Raw genomic sequence first — 18,540 nt, 5'->3', positions numbered from 1 at the left:
TACTTAAAGTCTCTTATATTTTGGGATGAATTTTTTTAAAAAAAGTATTTTGTAATTTAAGATGGAGATGATATTATTTTTGGGTGAGCCAGGATTACATCATATGCGAGTTTTATTTTAAAGGGTCCGTGGGAATACTATGAAACGTATGGTTCAAGCTATTGATTTCGAGTCCTAAAAAAAAACCGTAATCAAATTAAATATTGGGTGAAAAAGCTTGTCGCTAGAGAAAGTCCTACAAGTGCTAATCTAAATCAGTCGAAGTTCCATTAACTGCGTGTTTGGTTTTCAGGGTTCACAAATCAATTTAGTCAAAATCAATTATCATAATAAAATTTTACAGTTTAAAAAAATTAGTTTGATAAATTAAAATTTATTTAATTTATACATAATGAAATATGATTTTAAATGTATAATTATTAAAAAATATTAATTTTTAATTACTTATAATTTTTATTATATAAATATAATATATTACAAATATTTGAAAAACGTGATAAAAATTTCAATGCGGTGCTCTGCTAGACATTTGGATGATATATAATGAACAGTAATTTTAAATGCATAATTATTAAAAAATATATAGAGTATTTATTATATGTAATTTTTGTTATATAAAAGTTGATTTGTTAAAAAAAATATAAATAGTGTGAAATTTAAAATGGTTAATAATATATACGAGAAAAGGATATAAATAATACAAGATTTTATCTGTTGAATAATATATAACGAAGATGTGTCAATAATTTTTAAATATTAAAAGACATATAAAATATTTTTTTAAATGATTGTTGTTGACCTGAGTACACTTTAAAGCAAAAATATATTTATAAATTTTTACGATTTTACTCAATTTTAAATTAAATTTTTATAATTTATTTTGTTATAATTAAATTCTTATAATTTCATCTATTATATATGTTAAACTGTAGAGATTAAAATTAATAATGAATTATTAAATTTTATAAAAAAAATTCTCTTGAAATTTATGGACGATTTAATTTAATACTTTTAGCCAAATGAAAAAAATAAAATTTTATTTAATATACTGTTTATATTTTTATTAATTTTTATGAAAATTCTATATGTATAGAAAATATTTAAAAGACAGTCTAGTTATATACTCCCTCTGTTTAAAAATGAAAGATATTTTTTGAAAAATTGAATGTTAAAAATATAAAGCATTTTTAATATTTTAAGGTATAATCATTATTTTTTGTAAAAGTATCTTTATTAATAAATAACTTTATATTTATTATAGGGTGTTTAATAGGAGTAAATATAAAAAGATAAGATTAATTTAAAAGTAGGTAACTACTTCATTGAGTGTGAGATTTTATTAAAAATGTTTTACATTTTCAAATGGAGGGATTGCATTTTGAGTTGTAAAAATTATATAATTAATATTAAAGTCAGTTAATGAAAATATAATTAAATTTTTTAATTATGCTTTCTAAAGGAAAATTTTCATGATCTTAAATTTTATAAATTAAAAAATTTTTAATGACTAAATTAAAATAGAATAAATTATATGAACTTAATTCAAAATTGAATGAAATTACAAAGACATGTGGATATATATATATATATATATATATTAATTTTAAAATAATTTTTATATAATTTTTCTCTTTAACTAAAAGAGAAACAAGGCCTTTCACAAAAAAAAAATAAAGAGAAAAACAAGGCCCATTGATAAAGGTCGAACCCGTTAATTATTCATAAAAAGTATATAGATACCTCATCTAGTAAAAAATATAAGATATTTTTATTTAAATTTTATTTTTAATAAAATAGTTATATATTTTTAAATTAATTTTATTTTTTTATATTTATCTTTATTAAATACCTTATAATAAATATAAAGTCAATAATAAATAGAGATATTTTAAAAAAAATAATAATTATACTTTAAAAGATTAAAAATATTTTATATTATTAAATATTTAATTTTTTAAAAAATATTTTATATTTTTAAATTGGGAGAGGTCAGAGATAGCTCAGAATCTTCAAAAATTTGAGTGCTGCACTAACTTTTTCAAATACAAACAAAAGTAACATTAATGTATTTTTTTTTTTTTAATGGAATCTCACTAGCATTTGAGATGCACCGGGAGAAAGCATTTTCATCCCCATTTATTTATCTAAACAAAATTTAACTTTTTAAAAGCGCTAAAAAAACACATCCCAAAGGTCAAATGTGAATTATCCGAACATATCCTAAATTCCTTGAGGTGGAGTCCAGGAGGTGAAATGATGAATAATGCAGTGGAAAAGGGACAGTGAGAATAAATGAAGATAGAGTAGCAAGCAGCACTACGCAGTGAAGGGTTGTGAAGGCATACAGTATTTGGCACGCTCGGATCCACCTTGGAGTCCGCGCCATCGCACTCCTGACTCGCGCACTCATGACTCATTCAACTGCTCCTCATCCTCAATATATTGTTCACCTCACAGTGCTTAAGTTCACTCAAATCTTTCTGTGACAGGAGCACCACCAGTGTCCATTCGACACGTAATCACTGGGCCTTAATTACACCATCAAATCAACCTCCGCCTTTCCTCAGCGTCTCTGCCCCTCTCCACCGCCCTCCCGTCCGTCAAGGTGGTTTTGGTCTTTCTCCCTGGGACTCGTGCTCTTCCCATTCCACAGATTCCTCCTTTTGCTCATTCCGTGCCATGTGAGTTGCAGGGGTGACGCTCACGTGACATCATCCCATCACCCCCAGTCCCATCCCACCATCCTTTGAACTCCACTCCACCTGTTTCCAGTTTATCCTGACATTCAATGGAATTACCTTTCAGAGAGAGAGAGAGAGAGAGGGTGGGGGGGGGGAACTGGTCTCTTGCACCCTACGGAAGTTTTAAAGGTTTACTGTTTGGTATTTAATGTGAGAATTGAGTAATTTTTGCTCTTCAATTTTATTAAAAAATTATTAAATATTTTAAATTTAATTATAAATTAATTTTATCGTTTTAATTTTAGTGATTCTTTCTGTTTTTATATTTTTTATTATAAAATATTTAAATTTAGAGTGTTCGTAGATTTTTTAAAATAAAATTAAAGGATAAAAATGACATTCAACTCAATATTTTATAAAAAATATAATGCATGGCTCATTAATGATAAAAAAAACAATGAGTATACGATAGAGTGGCAGAGTGAGGTATAAGGAAATTTTAAAATTTAATTATGGGTTATATTTTTAACGTTAATAAATAAAATTGATTTATAATTTAATTTAAAATGTCTAATAAATAAACTACCCTTTATCAAGTTAGATATCAAATATGAGAGAAAAATTGTACAGGTTATTTTTTTTTATATTTTACCCCTGCTTAATCATGTCAAATTGTAATCCTTCTTAGAGACTTTTTTGTAACAAAAATTTTTTAAATAAAGTTAAAGATATTATTAACCATCCTTCCTCGAAAATGATGAAATTGATAGTTTTGACTTATAATTAAAATTAAAAAAGAGTACTTGTCAGTCACTTTTTAACAATAAATTAACAGTCTTATATATCGGTCACTTCATGCAGAAAAATAAAGTATTAATTGGATTACTCTAAAATCACCATTATTTTCTATTTTGTACAGTATCGTTATAATACTTTAACTACATTTTTTTAATTTAATAAGGTAGGTAAGTAGTGTCCAGTATTTAAGCTTGCCTTTTGCTTCCGCGGCTATGGTGGCAATAACGTTTCAATTGCGGTCAGATTTTTACCCCTCAAGCAGGTAGTTCACTTCGGTTGTCAGGGTTTTGGCCTTGTATGGGAGAACTCAACAATTGTTGTAGATTTTGCGCTGAATCCTGGTCATGTACTAATAGCCTGTTTGGTTCGATGTAATGCAAGGAGATTATTTGTAATCTTGATGCATTACATGATTTTAGCTGTTTGGTTGGTACTAAATAATGTAAAAGAAATTATATCATGTAAAGGAAATTACATTATACACTGTAAAGAGGATTACATCAATAAACTTATGGAATCCTCATTACAATCACATTTTATATCAAAATATCCTTCCTTATATAACATACCAAACAAACACATATAATCCTTATTACATTACATTTCATTCCTTAGCATTACATTGTATTACATTCCCTTTGATTCTTTGAACCAAACGGGCTATAAGAAATTGTTGCTCACTCTGTGGATCCCGGGAAATTTTCACCATGTGCTCTTCCAATTGGGTTTTGAAGCCCCATCTCCACTGGTTCTTATTGCTCCTTGATCATCTTAATTTGTGATCGATGTATAAATGGGAACTTGACCTGCTTTCTTCTTGTTTTATTTTTGCCTTTCTCTTTTGTTCTCTGCTTTGGGTTTTGCTGTTTCTTTTTGTGACAAAAAACCATAGAGTCTAGTCTCCTAATCAACACACACGTACGTCGTGAAATGTGTAAATATCGGTCTCCTTGAGACGTGCGAGGTACTTGTGATTGTCTGTTATGTATACGACTGTATGTAGTTAACAGGATAGAAATGATAAGCTAATAATACCACAGCGCAGGACGGAAGATATATACAAGACGGTATGTATTGTTACGTTCCTTCAAACAGTGAAACTTGTCGTCATGATCGTCCACGATAAAAATAGTGGTAGGAGAGACAGTTCTCGATTCATCAAAGCTAAGCAAGGGGACACATCACGAAGCGATAGTATTTTCCATGAACTAGGTACATGTAAAGTACGCACTATGCAGAGCTCAGAGGTATTGCTTGTTCGCACTCAATTATGCCAAGCTACAATGCTCATTCATAATCCTTACTTCCTTCATTGTTATCGTTATTTTCTTTCTTCCTCGTCAAGTCACAGTTTTTTTAGCATCTCTCTTCATTTTCATCCATTGTACAGGCTACTGCCTCCATTATCACTTGCACTGTTCCTGATAGTAACAAATGCCTGAATAACTACTCGAGATGTGGAAACTAAATTGCACAAAAATGATCCATTGATTTGGTTTGAGCCCTGTACGTGCCCTCGGAAAATTTAAAATTGATGATAATGGAAAGAGAAAACACAGCTCAAAGACAAGCGCAATATTGTTCAAACGGTTCCGCAATAATGTAAATAAGCTTGCTTAATATTTCAAAAAATTTTAACTAACTAGATTGCAGGATCGAGTTCTTATGAGGAGTCGGGGGGCTGGTAAATTTTATATCACGTGCAAGCGCAAGCGCGCACATATCTGTATCTGGATATTTGTGTTTTCAGGTTCTCTTTATTGTCTATTGCCAGGCAAAAAAGTTGTTTTTATTGGAAACTTTAGGCCGTGCTTGGTTCAAGAAATTAAAAGGGAAGAGCATGGAGAGGAGTTAATGTTTTTAATGTTGTTGATTTTCTTAAGGGAGAGAAGATAAGGGGGGTTTTACTTTTAATAATTCATTATTTAGTTTAGGAGAGGAAAAAATAGTAACTAATTTAGAAAAATTTAATTATTTAATTCCTGTAATTCTGACTCAATTATAACTTAATTTTTTTAAGTTTTGACTTGTTATAACTCAGTTTTAAAATTTGGACTCTTGCAATTCAATTCTTATATTTTTAATTATTTAAATATTAATTTTTATATTTTAAAAAATAAATTATAATGATTAAAATTTATTACTAATATTTTAAATTAATAAAATATTTTAATCTTTATAAATATTAAATGATTGAAATTACGGGGATTGAGTCGTAAGATACAAAATTCAGAAATTAAGTTATAAAGTTAAAAATATAAGAATTGAATTACAATATATTAAAATTTAGAGGTTAAGTTACAATTGAATTAAAATTATACGGATTAAATTATTAATATTTTTACCAATTTACCATCATATCCTTGCTTACTCTAATTTTTTAAAATTGTTTATCGTGTGAGGTAATTTTACTCCTTAATTCACATTGTATAATAAAAAAAATTACTCTCATCCTAACATGGTTAAATTGTATGACAGCAGCAATTTTTTGACTCCCTTAAATATATAATAAAATTTGAGGCATTTTGATTATATCATAAAGTTCCTTTTTTTTATCTATTAAACTTGTATATAGTTTATCCTGTATTTTTTTCTCGTTGCCTTCACGCCAAGCCCATAGAAAAACTATTTTTTATAAATTTAAATGAATTGAACCCAAAAAAAGAGGGGAGGAAAACCAAAACCTCAAAAGTAATACTCTCTCCATTTAAAAATATAAGATATTTTTTAAGAAATTATATGTCAAAAAATATAAGGCATTTTTAATATTTTGAGATGTAATTATTGTTTTTTTTAAAACTTAATAAATTTATATTTATTGTAGGATGTTTAATAAGAGTAAATATGAAAAAAAGATTACCCATGACCCATCAAAGACTTAAAATCCTTCAAACCAAGTGAGACGTAGTTGGGTTACTGTGAAAATGGTCAGGAAAAAAAAAGAGCATATTTCAATGACGGAAGGGAAAGGAAAAATTTTGGCTCCCAACTCTTCCAAGTTTCTCGGCTACATGGGGAGGGAAGCCAAATTTTCCTCATAAAATGTGTTTTTGAATGGCGAAGGGTACATTAGTCTGCAACAAAAAAAAAAGTGTATATTAACCTATAATCCTAAATTCATTTGTTGCCCGTTTTCAAAAACAGAGGAAGTATCCTTTTGGTAGCTAGATGCTCTTATTGTGTGTAACCACTAAAAAAAATGTTATTTCTGAGACAATTTTTTTTTTTGGCTTTAGAGGCATTTTAAAATGTCTCTAAAAATATTTCCTGCGTTACAGCAAAAAATTGCAAATGCTCTCACCGGAGGCGTTTGTACAGAAACGTCCTTAGAGAGGGCATTTTTTTATTGGAACGCCCTCATATGAAGACGTTTTCGTACAAACACCTCTCGATGGGACGTTTAGATCCGAAAACATCTTTAATGTACAATCTTTTGAAGCGTTTTTTACAAATGCCTTTAAAATCATAAAATGTAACTTTTTTGTATAGTGAACAAAACATCACTTGGCATTGAAAAGAAGCGCTGCGTTCATGTGAACAACGCAACCCTGCCACGGTCTGGTGGACCAGGGAATGCTTGTTTATTAAGCAAGAAAAAATTCGAACCGCATGTCTCATTTAATTGAAAAAAAAATCTTTTGCAGACGAGATGAGAAGGTTTTTCGGATTGCTGCCAGGAGAATTTTTTTTTCCCCAAAAATTAGATTACAACTTGTATACGTTTTAGAAAAGTAGTGGGAAATATAATTACTAGTACCTATAATTTTGACATATTTAGATATTAGTTCTTATATTTTTTTCTCATTGCTTTAAGTCCCCCTAATTTATCATGCATAGAGCCGGGCAAATGGGCTCAACCTAATGGGCTAGCCCATTAGCTCGCCATTTTTTACGATTTGGGTTGACAAAAGGAGCCCGTTTTTTAAAACGGATTGGGTTAGCCCAAACCATAAAATTAGTCGGACTACCGGGCTAACCCGCCAACCCGCGGTCTAGCCCGCCAATTTTTTTTACTCAATTACTATAGTGCCAGACTGCCAGTAGCCCAGTACACATGCACACCGCACACGGCCAATTCACACACAGTCCAGAGTCCACTCCACAGAGGTCCATCCATTATCAAGACTCAAGAGTTGCAACTTTCAAGGTCCAGTCCAGAATCAAGAATTCTAGATCCAGTCATCCAGTCCATAGTCCAATATTGCGAGGCTGTGAAGTATGAGGCTGTGAGGTCTAGACGTCCAGTACTCGGTACTCCAGTGACCACTGACCAGTGTTGCCTCTGTCTAGGTCTAGCCAGCACTGCTACAAACTCACAAAACGCAAAATCTGAACCCCCTCAAGCTCGATGGATGAGAAGGAAATCTAAAAGTCTGAAACAAACCCGATAGAACCCTTCCCTAGGCTAGGACGCTTACACAGACTCGCAAATGTAGTCGGCAGTCGTGGCTTCTTCTGAAATCTGAAGTCTGAACTCATTCTCTTGATTCCCTACTCAAGGCTCAAGCTAAACTCTTTGATTCGGTCTCTTTTCTCATTCTCTAGTCTGTTCGAGCTTAACACCTCAAGAAGATCGTAAATCCTTCTTCTGAACTCATTCTCTCGATCATTAAGACGGCAATCACTCTTCTCACTCTTCGTTTTGTGCTCAGCTCCCCATTGCTCTTCTTCTAACTTCACATCTCGGCTCAAGTGCTCAGCTCGCCATCGCTCTTTAAGTCTTCACCTTTGCCCCTACTCAGCTTGCCGTCTCTCCTAAGTGGTGCTTCCTCCTTAACTCAGTGTCTCAGTCTCTGGTTCTCAGCTTCTCACTGACTCTATCTCTGCTCAGCTTCTTCCGTTTCTCACACTGAGGTATTGTCTATAACTTTACTTCGGCAGCTCTACTTATTTTTGTACCTTGGTTGGATTGAACCGTAACACTTAGAGCATGGATGGTGGTTTTTGATTTTTGATTTATATTTGTTAGATAAAATGTCTACTGCCTGTCGACGGATTGATTTTGATGAGTTAGACTTAGAAGGGTCTGAAACTGATGATGAGTTAGAGCTAGAAAATACAAGTATTGCTAATGTTATTGCTTCCAATATTGATGATCAAGAAAGAGATGAATGCGGTGGTATTCATGAGAAAAACAAGAAAAAAAGAAAGATAAAAAGAGAGAGATCTATTATTTGAAAGTCTTTTACTAAGGTGCATGTTAATGGGATACCAAAAGCAAAATGTAATGGTTGTGGAATGTTATACAAGATAGGTAGTAAATCACATGGGACTTCTACTCTCCACCGTCATGCTCAAACTTGTCAACCCCTCACAAAATATCATGATGTTGGTGTAATGATGTTAAATCAAGAAGGAAAGCTTGTTTATAGGAAAATTGATCTTAGAGTTTTAAGAGAAAGCTTTCTATGGCTATTGTTGAGCATGATCTTCCTTATTCTTATGTTGAATACAAATGGATAAGGAAAATACACTAATATCTAAATCCTGATGCTACCCCTTTTTCTAGAAAAACTGCAGTGTCAGATGTTAGAAAACTATATGTTACTCAAAAAAAAATTAAAGCAAATGATGCTAAAGAGTCCTCGTAGAATATGCTTAACGTTTGATTGTTGGATTGCAATAACTTCACAGGGATATATATGCTTAACTGCTCATTTTGTTGATGACAAGTAGAGACTTAATAGCAAAATACTCTCTTTCTGTAAGATGGAGCCACCACACTCTGGAGTAGAATTGGCAAGAAAGGTGCATGAATGCTTGATAGAGTGGGGAATTGATAAAAAAGTGTTTTCTATTACATTAGATAATGCTTCAACAAATGACAATATGCAAGAAATATTGAGGGAGAGATTGAGTTGGCAAAATAGGTTGGTATGCAATGGAGAATTTTTTCATCTAAGATGTTGTGCCCATATTTTAAATTTAATAGTTCAAGAGGGTTTAAAGGTGGCAAGTTCTGCATTGCAGAAGATCAGGGAGAGTATTAAATATATTAAACAATCAAAGATGAGAACGATTACTTTTAAGAGGTGCATTGAGCAAGTTGGGGGTGTTGACACATCAGTAGGCTTAAGAACAGATTGTCCCACTAGATGGAATTCAACATATGCAATGCTTAAAAGTGCGATTAAATATCGTCGTGCTTTTAATAGCTTTTCCATAACTGACAAAATTATGAGTTCAACCCTTCGACTGAAGAATGGAGGAGAGCAGACGAGATATGTACTTTGTTGGAGCCTTTTGATGTGATTACCAATTTAATTTTGGGGACATCTTATCCAACCTCAAACATTTATTTCATGCAAATAGCAAGAATTGAAATCTTGTTGAATGAACACATGATGAGTGATGACTCTGTACTTCAAGAAATGGCAAGCAAAATGAAAGATAAATTTCACAAGTATTGGAGCGATTATAGCATGATTCTTGCACTTGGGACTGTTCTTGACCCACGAATGAAGTTTGAGGTGATTGAACATTATTATCCTTTGATTGATCCTATACATGGCCATGCAAAGATTGAAACTATCAAGTACAAGTTGATTTACATATTTGATCAATATAAAGAAATGAGTGGTACATCATCATCTCCAACTACTCAATCATCTTTAGGGCCAGGGACATCATCAAATCATCAATCATTTGTGGGTTCACATAACATAGTGGAGAAAGGGAGGGATGAGAAAAAGGCATTATTTCAAGTTTATGGTGTAAGTCTTTAAATTTTATAAATTTATTCTTGAAACTTTATTTTAATTGGCAATTTATTTCAATATTGTGTTGAACAATTTATTAGCAATTTTAATTTTATCTCAAGCTTATGTTGATCAATTTTATATGTTTATTCTTGACATTTCATTTGAATTTGATACAGGATTTTCTTAGAGTGAAGATCCGTGATGCTTCTTCCATTACAAAGTCTGAGTTAGATTATTATTTGAAAGAAGCAACTCTTGATCTTAATGCATTCATAGAAATGAATGTCTTGGATTATTGGAAGAATAATCAACATAGATTTTCAATTCTTTCAAAAATTGCATGTGATGTCTTGAGTATTCCGATCACTACAGTAGCTAGTGAATCGGCCTTCAATATTGGTTCACGCATTCTTACAAAGTACGGGTCTTCCCTTCTTCCAGAGAATGTTCAAGCTCTTGTTTGCACAAGGAATTGGTTGTTTGGATGGAATTATGATGGTAAATTGTTCCAAAATGATATATTTTATTAATGTCAACTTCTATTAACATACTCAATTTGTAAATTGTAATATATGTTGATTTATGTTTATGGTAGGTGAAGGTTCTGATGATGAGGATGATGATGAAGCTAAGTTAATTATGTTAGATGAAGATAATCATGCAATAGAACAAGCTTCTAATGTCATCAATTTAACATGAGTTATCTTGAGTATTGGGTGTATTTATGTTCATTTGAAACTTGAAAGTTGGACTTAGAATCTTATATTATTAATTGTTGTTTGATTTTAGTAGATTTTGGAGTTTGGACTCAAGTAATGTTAATTATTGAACAATTTAAATTAGGATGACTATATTTAAAATTTTATATTCTTGTTAATTGTATTGTAAAAAAATTTAAGTTATTAAAAAAATAATTTTCATGTGTTTAAACGGGCTAGCCCGCGGGTTGGCTAGCCCATTATGAAATGGGTTGGGCTAGGTTTTCCAGCCCGTTTTAATTGGCGGGCTAGCCCAACTCAGCCCGCAAAAACACCAGCCCGTGCGGGCTAGCCCGCAGCCCATTTGCCTAATGTTAATCGTGCATGCTACACTAGTGTCTCTAATTTTGATTATATTTTAAAGAACGATGAGATAACATTAACAATATTTAATTTATATTGAGTGAAATTATGATCCAATATATTATCAGCATTGGTTGTCGGGTTTTGTTGCATGTTTAAGGTTTTAATCCGTTGAAGCATAAGGCCATTGCCATCTAAACATAACAATTAACAGCGTAAGTTACGTGTTATCATATTTAATATTATTATTGTCATTCTATCATTCTTTTTAGACATATTAAAATATAGATATTAATATTGGGGTAATCTAGAAAAACTTATATCAGGACATGTTAAAACTTTATGATAAATGATTATATTTTTTTTAAAATGTAAATACAGGAATCGAATGCTATGTGATAGACGGAAATTAGATTTTCCACATTCTTGATTCAGATTTCTATTTCAAGTAAGCTTCGTTGAATTTAGAATAAAAAATATTTAACAAAGACGGACAAGACTGTTTCTTTCTTTTTTTTGGCCTTTTGAAATAAACGGAAAAGATAAAAGCAAGGGGCGGTTAAGCTCGTTGAATTTCCTACACGCTTTTGGCAGATTTGATAGGCTTGTTGCATCAATCAATTAGCGCACACGAGCAAATCCAAACATATATTTATTTCATCATAACCATCCAATCCCACGCAAGGAACATCGCGACATTGTCAAATAGCATTCCCCAAATGATGGTTTTCAGAGACACACATGTATCTACCATTTATTTAAATTATCTCTTAGTTTATTTTAAATATTATGTTTATTAATATGAAAATGATAAAAAAATTATTCTTAAATTTGGATTATCTTTTGTATTTATCAGAAAATGAGCACCATAATATCCAACACCTCCACGAGATCTAAATCTTTTAAACTTAATTTTATTATTATTATTTTATATTTATTAGAATAAAAGTTTATAAAAATTTAAAATTTTAATAAATCCATTCATTACCAATTTGATAAGTGAAGATTTAATTTAAATGATGAAATTTCATATTAAAATTTTTTACAATGTTACAATTTAATTATACAGACATGCACTAGGCAATTTAGATATAATTTAAATATTTTAATTTAATATTAAAAAATTTAAAAAATTTTAAATTGACTATTGAAATATGTTTTAAATAGTTCATATTTAATATTAAATTTTTTATAATTTTTATATTAGTAAATACGATATTTAATAATATTTTAAATGAATGATAGAAATTATCTCAAAATAAATTAAAAGGCTCCGCTTGAACATCTTTTGATGAGCACGCGGTGAATGCGGAGACTAGGTGCTAATAGATGATGTATCTTCAACCCCATAGGCTTTTGATTCCCTGCAGGATTGCCATAACTTCAACTTTTGCTACCAGTCGTTGGCCCATTTTCTTCTGGACGATTGGTGATCGCTTGCGAGGGAAACTGATGCAAAATCAGAGCCTATGCGGAATTCAGAAGTTGAAATTTACAATTTATAAACTCCCACCTTCAAATATTCTTCTTACAAATTCTTTATTTGTCACTCTCCCGTGATCTAATCTATTCCGTAAAACTAAATTTCATATCTTCTTGGTGCTAGCACAATCATACATGCAAAAAATACTATTTGTTAATTAATAATTTTTTATAATGTAATGAATTAATGTTTAAATTTTTATTAAGAAATATACACATACTTAATATCCAGCCATACCCCGAATCAAGATCACCTGCAGTATCAAACCACTTATGAAGCATGAACAAATTTTATTTAATGTTTCAAATTTTAAAAAGTCAATATTACCTATCTCATACAGATCAATCAAATTAGAGCCGAGAATATGTGCCCAATCTGTCAGGGTGGCCCGTTTAAACTCGTTTAATTGGAAGGCCGAGCTTGCAATTAGGACCTTTCAATGTAATTTGGGCTGAAACAGGTTGGCTCGCATAACTTTTTTTTTTCATATTCAAAAGTTTTTTTTATCCAAATGATTAACTTTTGATAGACACTTGGACTTGAAAAATGTTTAAGCATTATCTATTTATACACGTTAGCCCATATTTGCAAGGAAGAAAAAACATTAAAAAATAACAACTAACCTTAAATCTCCTAACTTAATTCTCCAAACTACATGTCATCAATTCTGCCCCTCTATGATTTATCTCTTGTTTTATGTGAGTTGTGTTTGTTTCTCATCATTCTTCTTCATTGATAGCTTATCTCAAATCCTAACAATGCTCCTCTATCTACGACCATGCTTCACTGTGCTCTTTCGTCTGTGATAGTGCTTCACTAAGTTCAAAGACTTAAATGATAGCATCTCTCAAGTCTTTCTCTTGCTTGAATAGAACCATAAACTGATTTGCTTTTCCTTGTTCTTTCATTATTCTCATTTTGCTCTTTAATCAAACTTGTGTCTATGGTTTATTTGATTTGATTATTCTGATGCTATCACTTTGTTTGTATTTATGATTTATTTAATTGTTTTATTTTAATTGTTGTTATTTTATTTATTGATATGGTTGTACGCTTGATTTATACATTTGTATGAGATTTTTGAGTTATAAAATAAAATGAAGTATTACTATTTAATTTGATAAAAATTTAATAAAAAATAAAAAAATAATAGGGCTTGAAGCTCGTAAGGTCGACCCTAAGTCTACTGTCTCAAGAGTCGGGCCTTACAATTTGATACTTAAAATAAAAAAAAGCTTTTTAAGTCAAGCCCGTCAAGGATTGACATGTTTTTTCAACTCTAAATGAAATTAGTATGGCTAATTAAATTTGCAACAGAACATAATTTTCTTAAAATCATCCCTCAGTGATTAATAGTTGATATTTCTTCTTACGAATCTCAACTTTGACTCTCACGCGCTTTATCTAAAGGAGGGTAATCTCATAAAAAAATCGCGTAATACTGGAGAAATCTCTTATATTTTGGATCACAAAAATACTCCAATAGATTTTGCCCTATGGTTTTTTCACCTGAAAAACCTCACATTAAATTCGAAAAGATACCAGCATTTCATAGTTTTCTTTGAATACGGGGGCATACTAATAAAATTGTGCAAGGAGAACAAAATGTCTATCGAAATGATCCCTTGGAGCACCTCATGGTTTTGACAAACAGCTTGAAACGAAAATGCAGGTTCGTATGTGAAGACCATCTCGAGGGGGGAAACGTGGAAAAGCGCAATTTCTGATTCAAGGGCATCAAGTACGAACACAGAAATGAACAGGACGGGAGTGAGTTGCTGGGCAAAAAGTGAAAATAAATAAGACGGGCTTGCATTGCATAAACGCATTCATAGCAGCCCTCACTACCTCCTACTTGCTCCTCCAACCCCATCCATCAAACTCTGCCCACACTGCGAGAGTGAGGTTCAGAAGAAATTGCCTTGAGACACAACCAAACGCTTTTCTTTACCTTTACGCTTCTCTCTCCTCTTCTTCTGGTCCTTCCTTGTCCCTCCCTCTCTCTTCCCATAATTCTCCCCTCCTCTCTTTTTTCTCATTTCTCATTCACCCTTACCACTCTACGCCTCTTACCAATGCACTCTCTGTGAGTGAATTGGAAGCAGGGGGAAAAACAGAGCTCTCTGTATTTTTGCTGCTTCTTTGGATAAATTCTTGCCCTCCTTTCTTGTCTTCTTTGGAATTCCTCTCACATGGGATCTTACAAAGAACAAGAACAAGAACAAGCTAAATGTGCTTGGGTTCATGGGCCTGTCATCATTGGCGCTGGACCCTCTGGTTTAGCAGTCGCTGCTTGTCTCTCTCAACAAGGAGTGCCTTGTGTTATCCTTGAGAAGAGTGACTGTATAGCTTCTCTATGGAAACACAGAACCTATGAGCGTCTCAAACTTCACCTTCCCAAACACTTCTGTGAGCTTCCCTTGATGGGCTTCCCTCCCAATTTCCCCAAGTACCCGACAAAATACCAGTTCGTTTCATATCTCGAGTCCTATGCTTCCCATTTCTCAATTCAACCCCGGTTCAATCAAACCGTCACGAGTGCAGAGTTCGACCAAAGTTGCGGCTTTTGGACGGTTCGAACCCAAGATTTTGAATACATTTCCCGGTGGCTTGTGTGGCCACTGGAGAAAATGCAGAGCCGATGATACCAAAAATTGCAGGAATGGAGCATTTTCAGGGGCCCATTGTTCACACTAGTCTATTCAAGTCTGGTTCTGATTACAAGAACCAGAGGGTTTTGGTCATTGGGTGTGGCAATTCGGGCATGGAAGCAAGCTTGGATCTTTGCAGGCACAATGCATTCCCTTTTATGGTCGCTAGAAACACCGTGAGTACTGATGATTGAAGTTGATAATATTTTCCTTTTTAAGTAACCAAATGCCAAATTTAGAAACGTGCCCTGTTTGGCTCACTGTTGCATATTTTCGTGATACAGATACATGTTCTGCCTAGGGAGATGTTTGGGTTCTCAACATTTGGAATAGCCATGACCCTTCTTAAATGGTTTCCTTTAAGATTAGTAGACAAGGTCCTCCTGACGCTGACCAGTTTCATCCTGGGAAACACCGATCGTTATGGTCTCCGGCGACCCAAAACAGGGCCCATTGAGCTCAAAAACGCCACCGGAAAAACCCCTGTTCTGGATGTTGGAGCACTATCACAGATAAAATCCGGGAAAATTAAGGTAAATTCAATCGACAAATCTCTCGTGCTCACTCCCACAAGTAGACTTGACATATCTCCAGGTTTTACTAAAATCGCCCATGTTTCACTTTCAGGTGATGCAAGAAGTGAAGGAGATAACGAGAAATAGTGTCAAGTTCGTGGATGGTCAAGAGAGAGAGTTCGATGCTATAATCTTAGCAACGGGTTACAGAAGCAACGTGCCTTCTTGGCTCAAGGTAAAACCACGAATCTTTCTATTTCATTTGCGTTTTTATTTATCTCTTGTCTTTTTCACGAAACGCCCAAAGACCTATCGCTTTCTAGAGTCGGACACATGCAGAGTGTAGAATCTTACAAATTTCTTCTTTTTCAACATGCAAAAAAGAAAATAATCAGTTCGGGTTATTCACACTACAATTTTCCAAATACAGACGTTAAACATCTGTTCTTTAATCTCTGACGTTTCACCAACGAAGGGTGACAATCATTAAAATACGAAACATGTCGATTTGCCGTTGCCGTTGCCCTTTTATTTTCAAAAACCAATATTTGGCTTGATTTTTTTTTTTTGGGTATGATCGGTCGGTTTAAAGCTCCGTATCAGGGTATGGAGCTATTATGCTCTGAAAAATCTTGTCTGGTTCTGCATGCTGTCAGTAAAACTAAAATCCAAAGCTGAGAACGTAAGCATCAACTGTACTGTACTACATATCATATGTTCTGTATTACGTAACTCTGGGATTTAAGAGTGAAGGACGTAATCAAAGAATAATATATTTGCAAAACCTTACGTTACATTGAAATCGGTAAATGCTTGTAGGGCTGTGATTTTTTCACTGAAGATGGAATGCCGAAAAGGCCCTTTCCGGAGGGCTGGAAGGGGGAGAATGGATTGTATACAGTCGGGTTCACCAGAAGAGGCCTGCTCGGAACTGCTTCTGATGCCACCAAAATCGCCCAGGACATCGCTCATCGGTGGAGGACCGTCAAGGACAGCAAGGACTATCGTAATTCCCAGATTCCTGCTCAAGAGCTCGTGATGCCAGTCAGTTTTTAAAATCCAAGGAGATGTTTAATTTAACAGATAAAACACGGGGTCAGGGTCAGATTGGTAATTGCATTATCTTTTAAGTTTTAACCTCCCCCACTCGCCACTGGCTTTCAGTGTATGTACAATTTTGTAACATTGCGGTATACATCTGCTAACCTTCCTCCAAGTCTTACCGTCCTTTGTAAAAAACATTGTCATAAATACAATCCCCCTTGTTTATACTTGTTCAACATACGTATAACGTGTTCATGTTAATTATTTGAGGTGAGTTCTAATCACCTCGAAGGAGCCTTGCAATTCTCTGCCTATGGGGAGTGTGTTTTATATGCTATAACGTTGTACAATTCACATAGGAGTATTAAATCTGTCCAGGTTATATAAACCAGTTATTTAAAAACAAGCCACGATGCTCGTCATGCAGTTGCATATGATTCCCTAGATTGAAGGCAGCGAACGATGAGTGTCAATACACATAAAACTTGGGCACCTCGGTGGCTTTGTGCTCTCTCTCTCTCTCTCTCTCTCTCTCTCTCGCTGATAATTGAGACAATGATGTGGTCTGATATGACCCCATTTGACAGCTCTGCTGCTTTCACTGTTTCACACGAGTCCCTGCGTCTCTTCTGATCAGCATATCTTGGTAGCGTATCTCTATTTAGTTGTTAAATATTGAAGGCAATCTTCTTCCTGGCTTTGCTTTAATGTGCTTGACGACGATGGTAGCTCTGCCGCCATATATAAAACAATGTCATGAAAGGATAGGAAGTGAAACGGAGAGAAGTCCAACGAGAGAGTTAAGTACTAAAACAAGTCCCACATTTACACATGTTGACGCATGCCATGGAAGATGCATTCAATTTTGTAAACCCCATCGCACGCTTCCATGCGCGCCCTTTCATTGTTTCTTACGTCAAGTCAAACAGTACCCCTCTGCCACCTCATTAGTACAAACTCAGTATCCTGACATGGATAGAGAGAGAACTTGACGCCAACCCAATTGCAATATAGTACTGCACTACTATATACTCCATTTCTACCAATTTCCTCTGTATGAACGTGATAAAAATACAAAAAATAAAAGTTTTTAAAATTTTAAATATATTAAACCATTGTTTATTTTTTTATTTTACCTTTCTCACTTTTTTAAAGTCGTTTGTAATTTTTAAACTGAAACAAAATAATTTTGTCAATTAATAACTTATAAAATAAATTATATTATAATTTTAAAAGATATTTAATAAAAATTGTTATACTCTTTTATTCTATTTATAAATTACTTAATATATATAAAAATGAATTGTCAATCACTTTCTCTTCATCCTATCCTTTCGCAATTTTTAATGAGTAGAGTGTAAAAAATTAGATTTGGATTGGACACGGTAGGCACTACATATCTATATTATTTGAGTTGATAAAATTAATATCAATGATGTAGATAATTATTGATTCGTTAATTCGGATGGAATATAAATTTAAAATTATTAATTTAAATTTAACTATGCATAATACAGACACTCAATACACTTACTAAATACAATCAATGAATTCAAATTTAAAATTACATGAGAAAAAGTATTTTTAAAAATATACATTTAACAAA

At 32.9% G+C, this 18,540-nt stretch overlaps 2 protein-coding genes across 2 annotated transcripts; both read left to right on the top strand.

Annotated features, from left to right (window-relative positions):
- The first annotated feature begins 8,453 nt into the window (after window positions 1-8,453).
- On the top strand, window positions 8,454-10,879 carry LOC129302077 (zinc finger BED domain-containing protein DAYSLEEPER-like). The gene is made up of 4 exons (XM_054940752.1): window positions 8,454-8,598; window positions 9,792-10,192; window positions 10,357-10,678; window positions 10,776-10,879. The coding sequence occupies exons 1-4, from the start codon at window positions 8,454-8,456 to the stop codon at window positions 10,877-10,879; spliced, it is 972 nt and encodes a 323-aa protein (XP_054796727.1).
- Window positions 10,880-14,607: 3,728 nt separating this feature from the next.
- On the top strand, window positions 14,608-17,134 carry LOC129298486 (probable indole-3-pyruvate monooxygenase YUCCA4). The gene is given in 5 exon segments (XM_054936908.1): window positions 14,608-15,334; window positions 15,337-15,551; window positions 15,660-15,908; window positions 16,003-16,125; window positions 16,710-17,134. Coding segments are annotated over 5 exon segments (1,242 nt in total). The 5' UTR covers window positions 14,608-14,916; the 3' UTR covers window positions 16,947-17,134.
- The last annotated feature ends 1,406 nt before the right edge of the window (window positions 17,135-18,540 follow it).

The sequence above is a fragment of the Prosopis cineraria genome, unplaced genomic scaffold (genome assembly GCF_029017545.1).
Source record: "Prosopis cineraria cultivar Desert tree isolate PC_DT_omini unplaced genomic scaffold, ASM2901754v1 PC2, whole genome shotgun sequence".
Taxonomy (NCBI): Eukaryota; Viridiplantae; Streptophyta; class Magnoliopsida; order Fabales; family Fabaceae; genus Prosopis; species Prosopis cineraria.
This window is presented reverse-complemented; position numbering and strand designations above follow the sequence as displayed.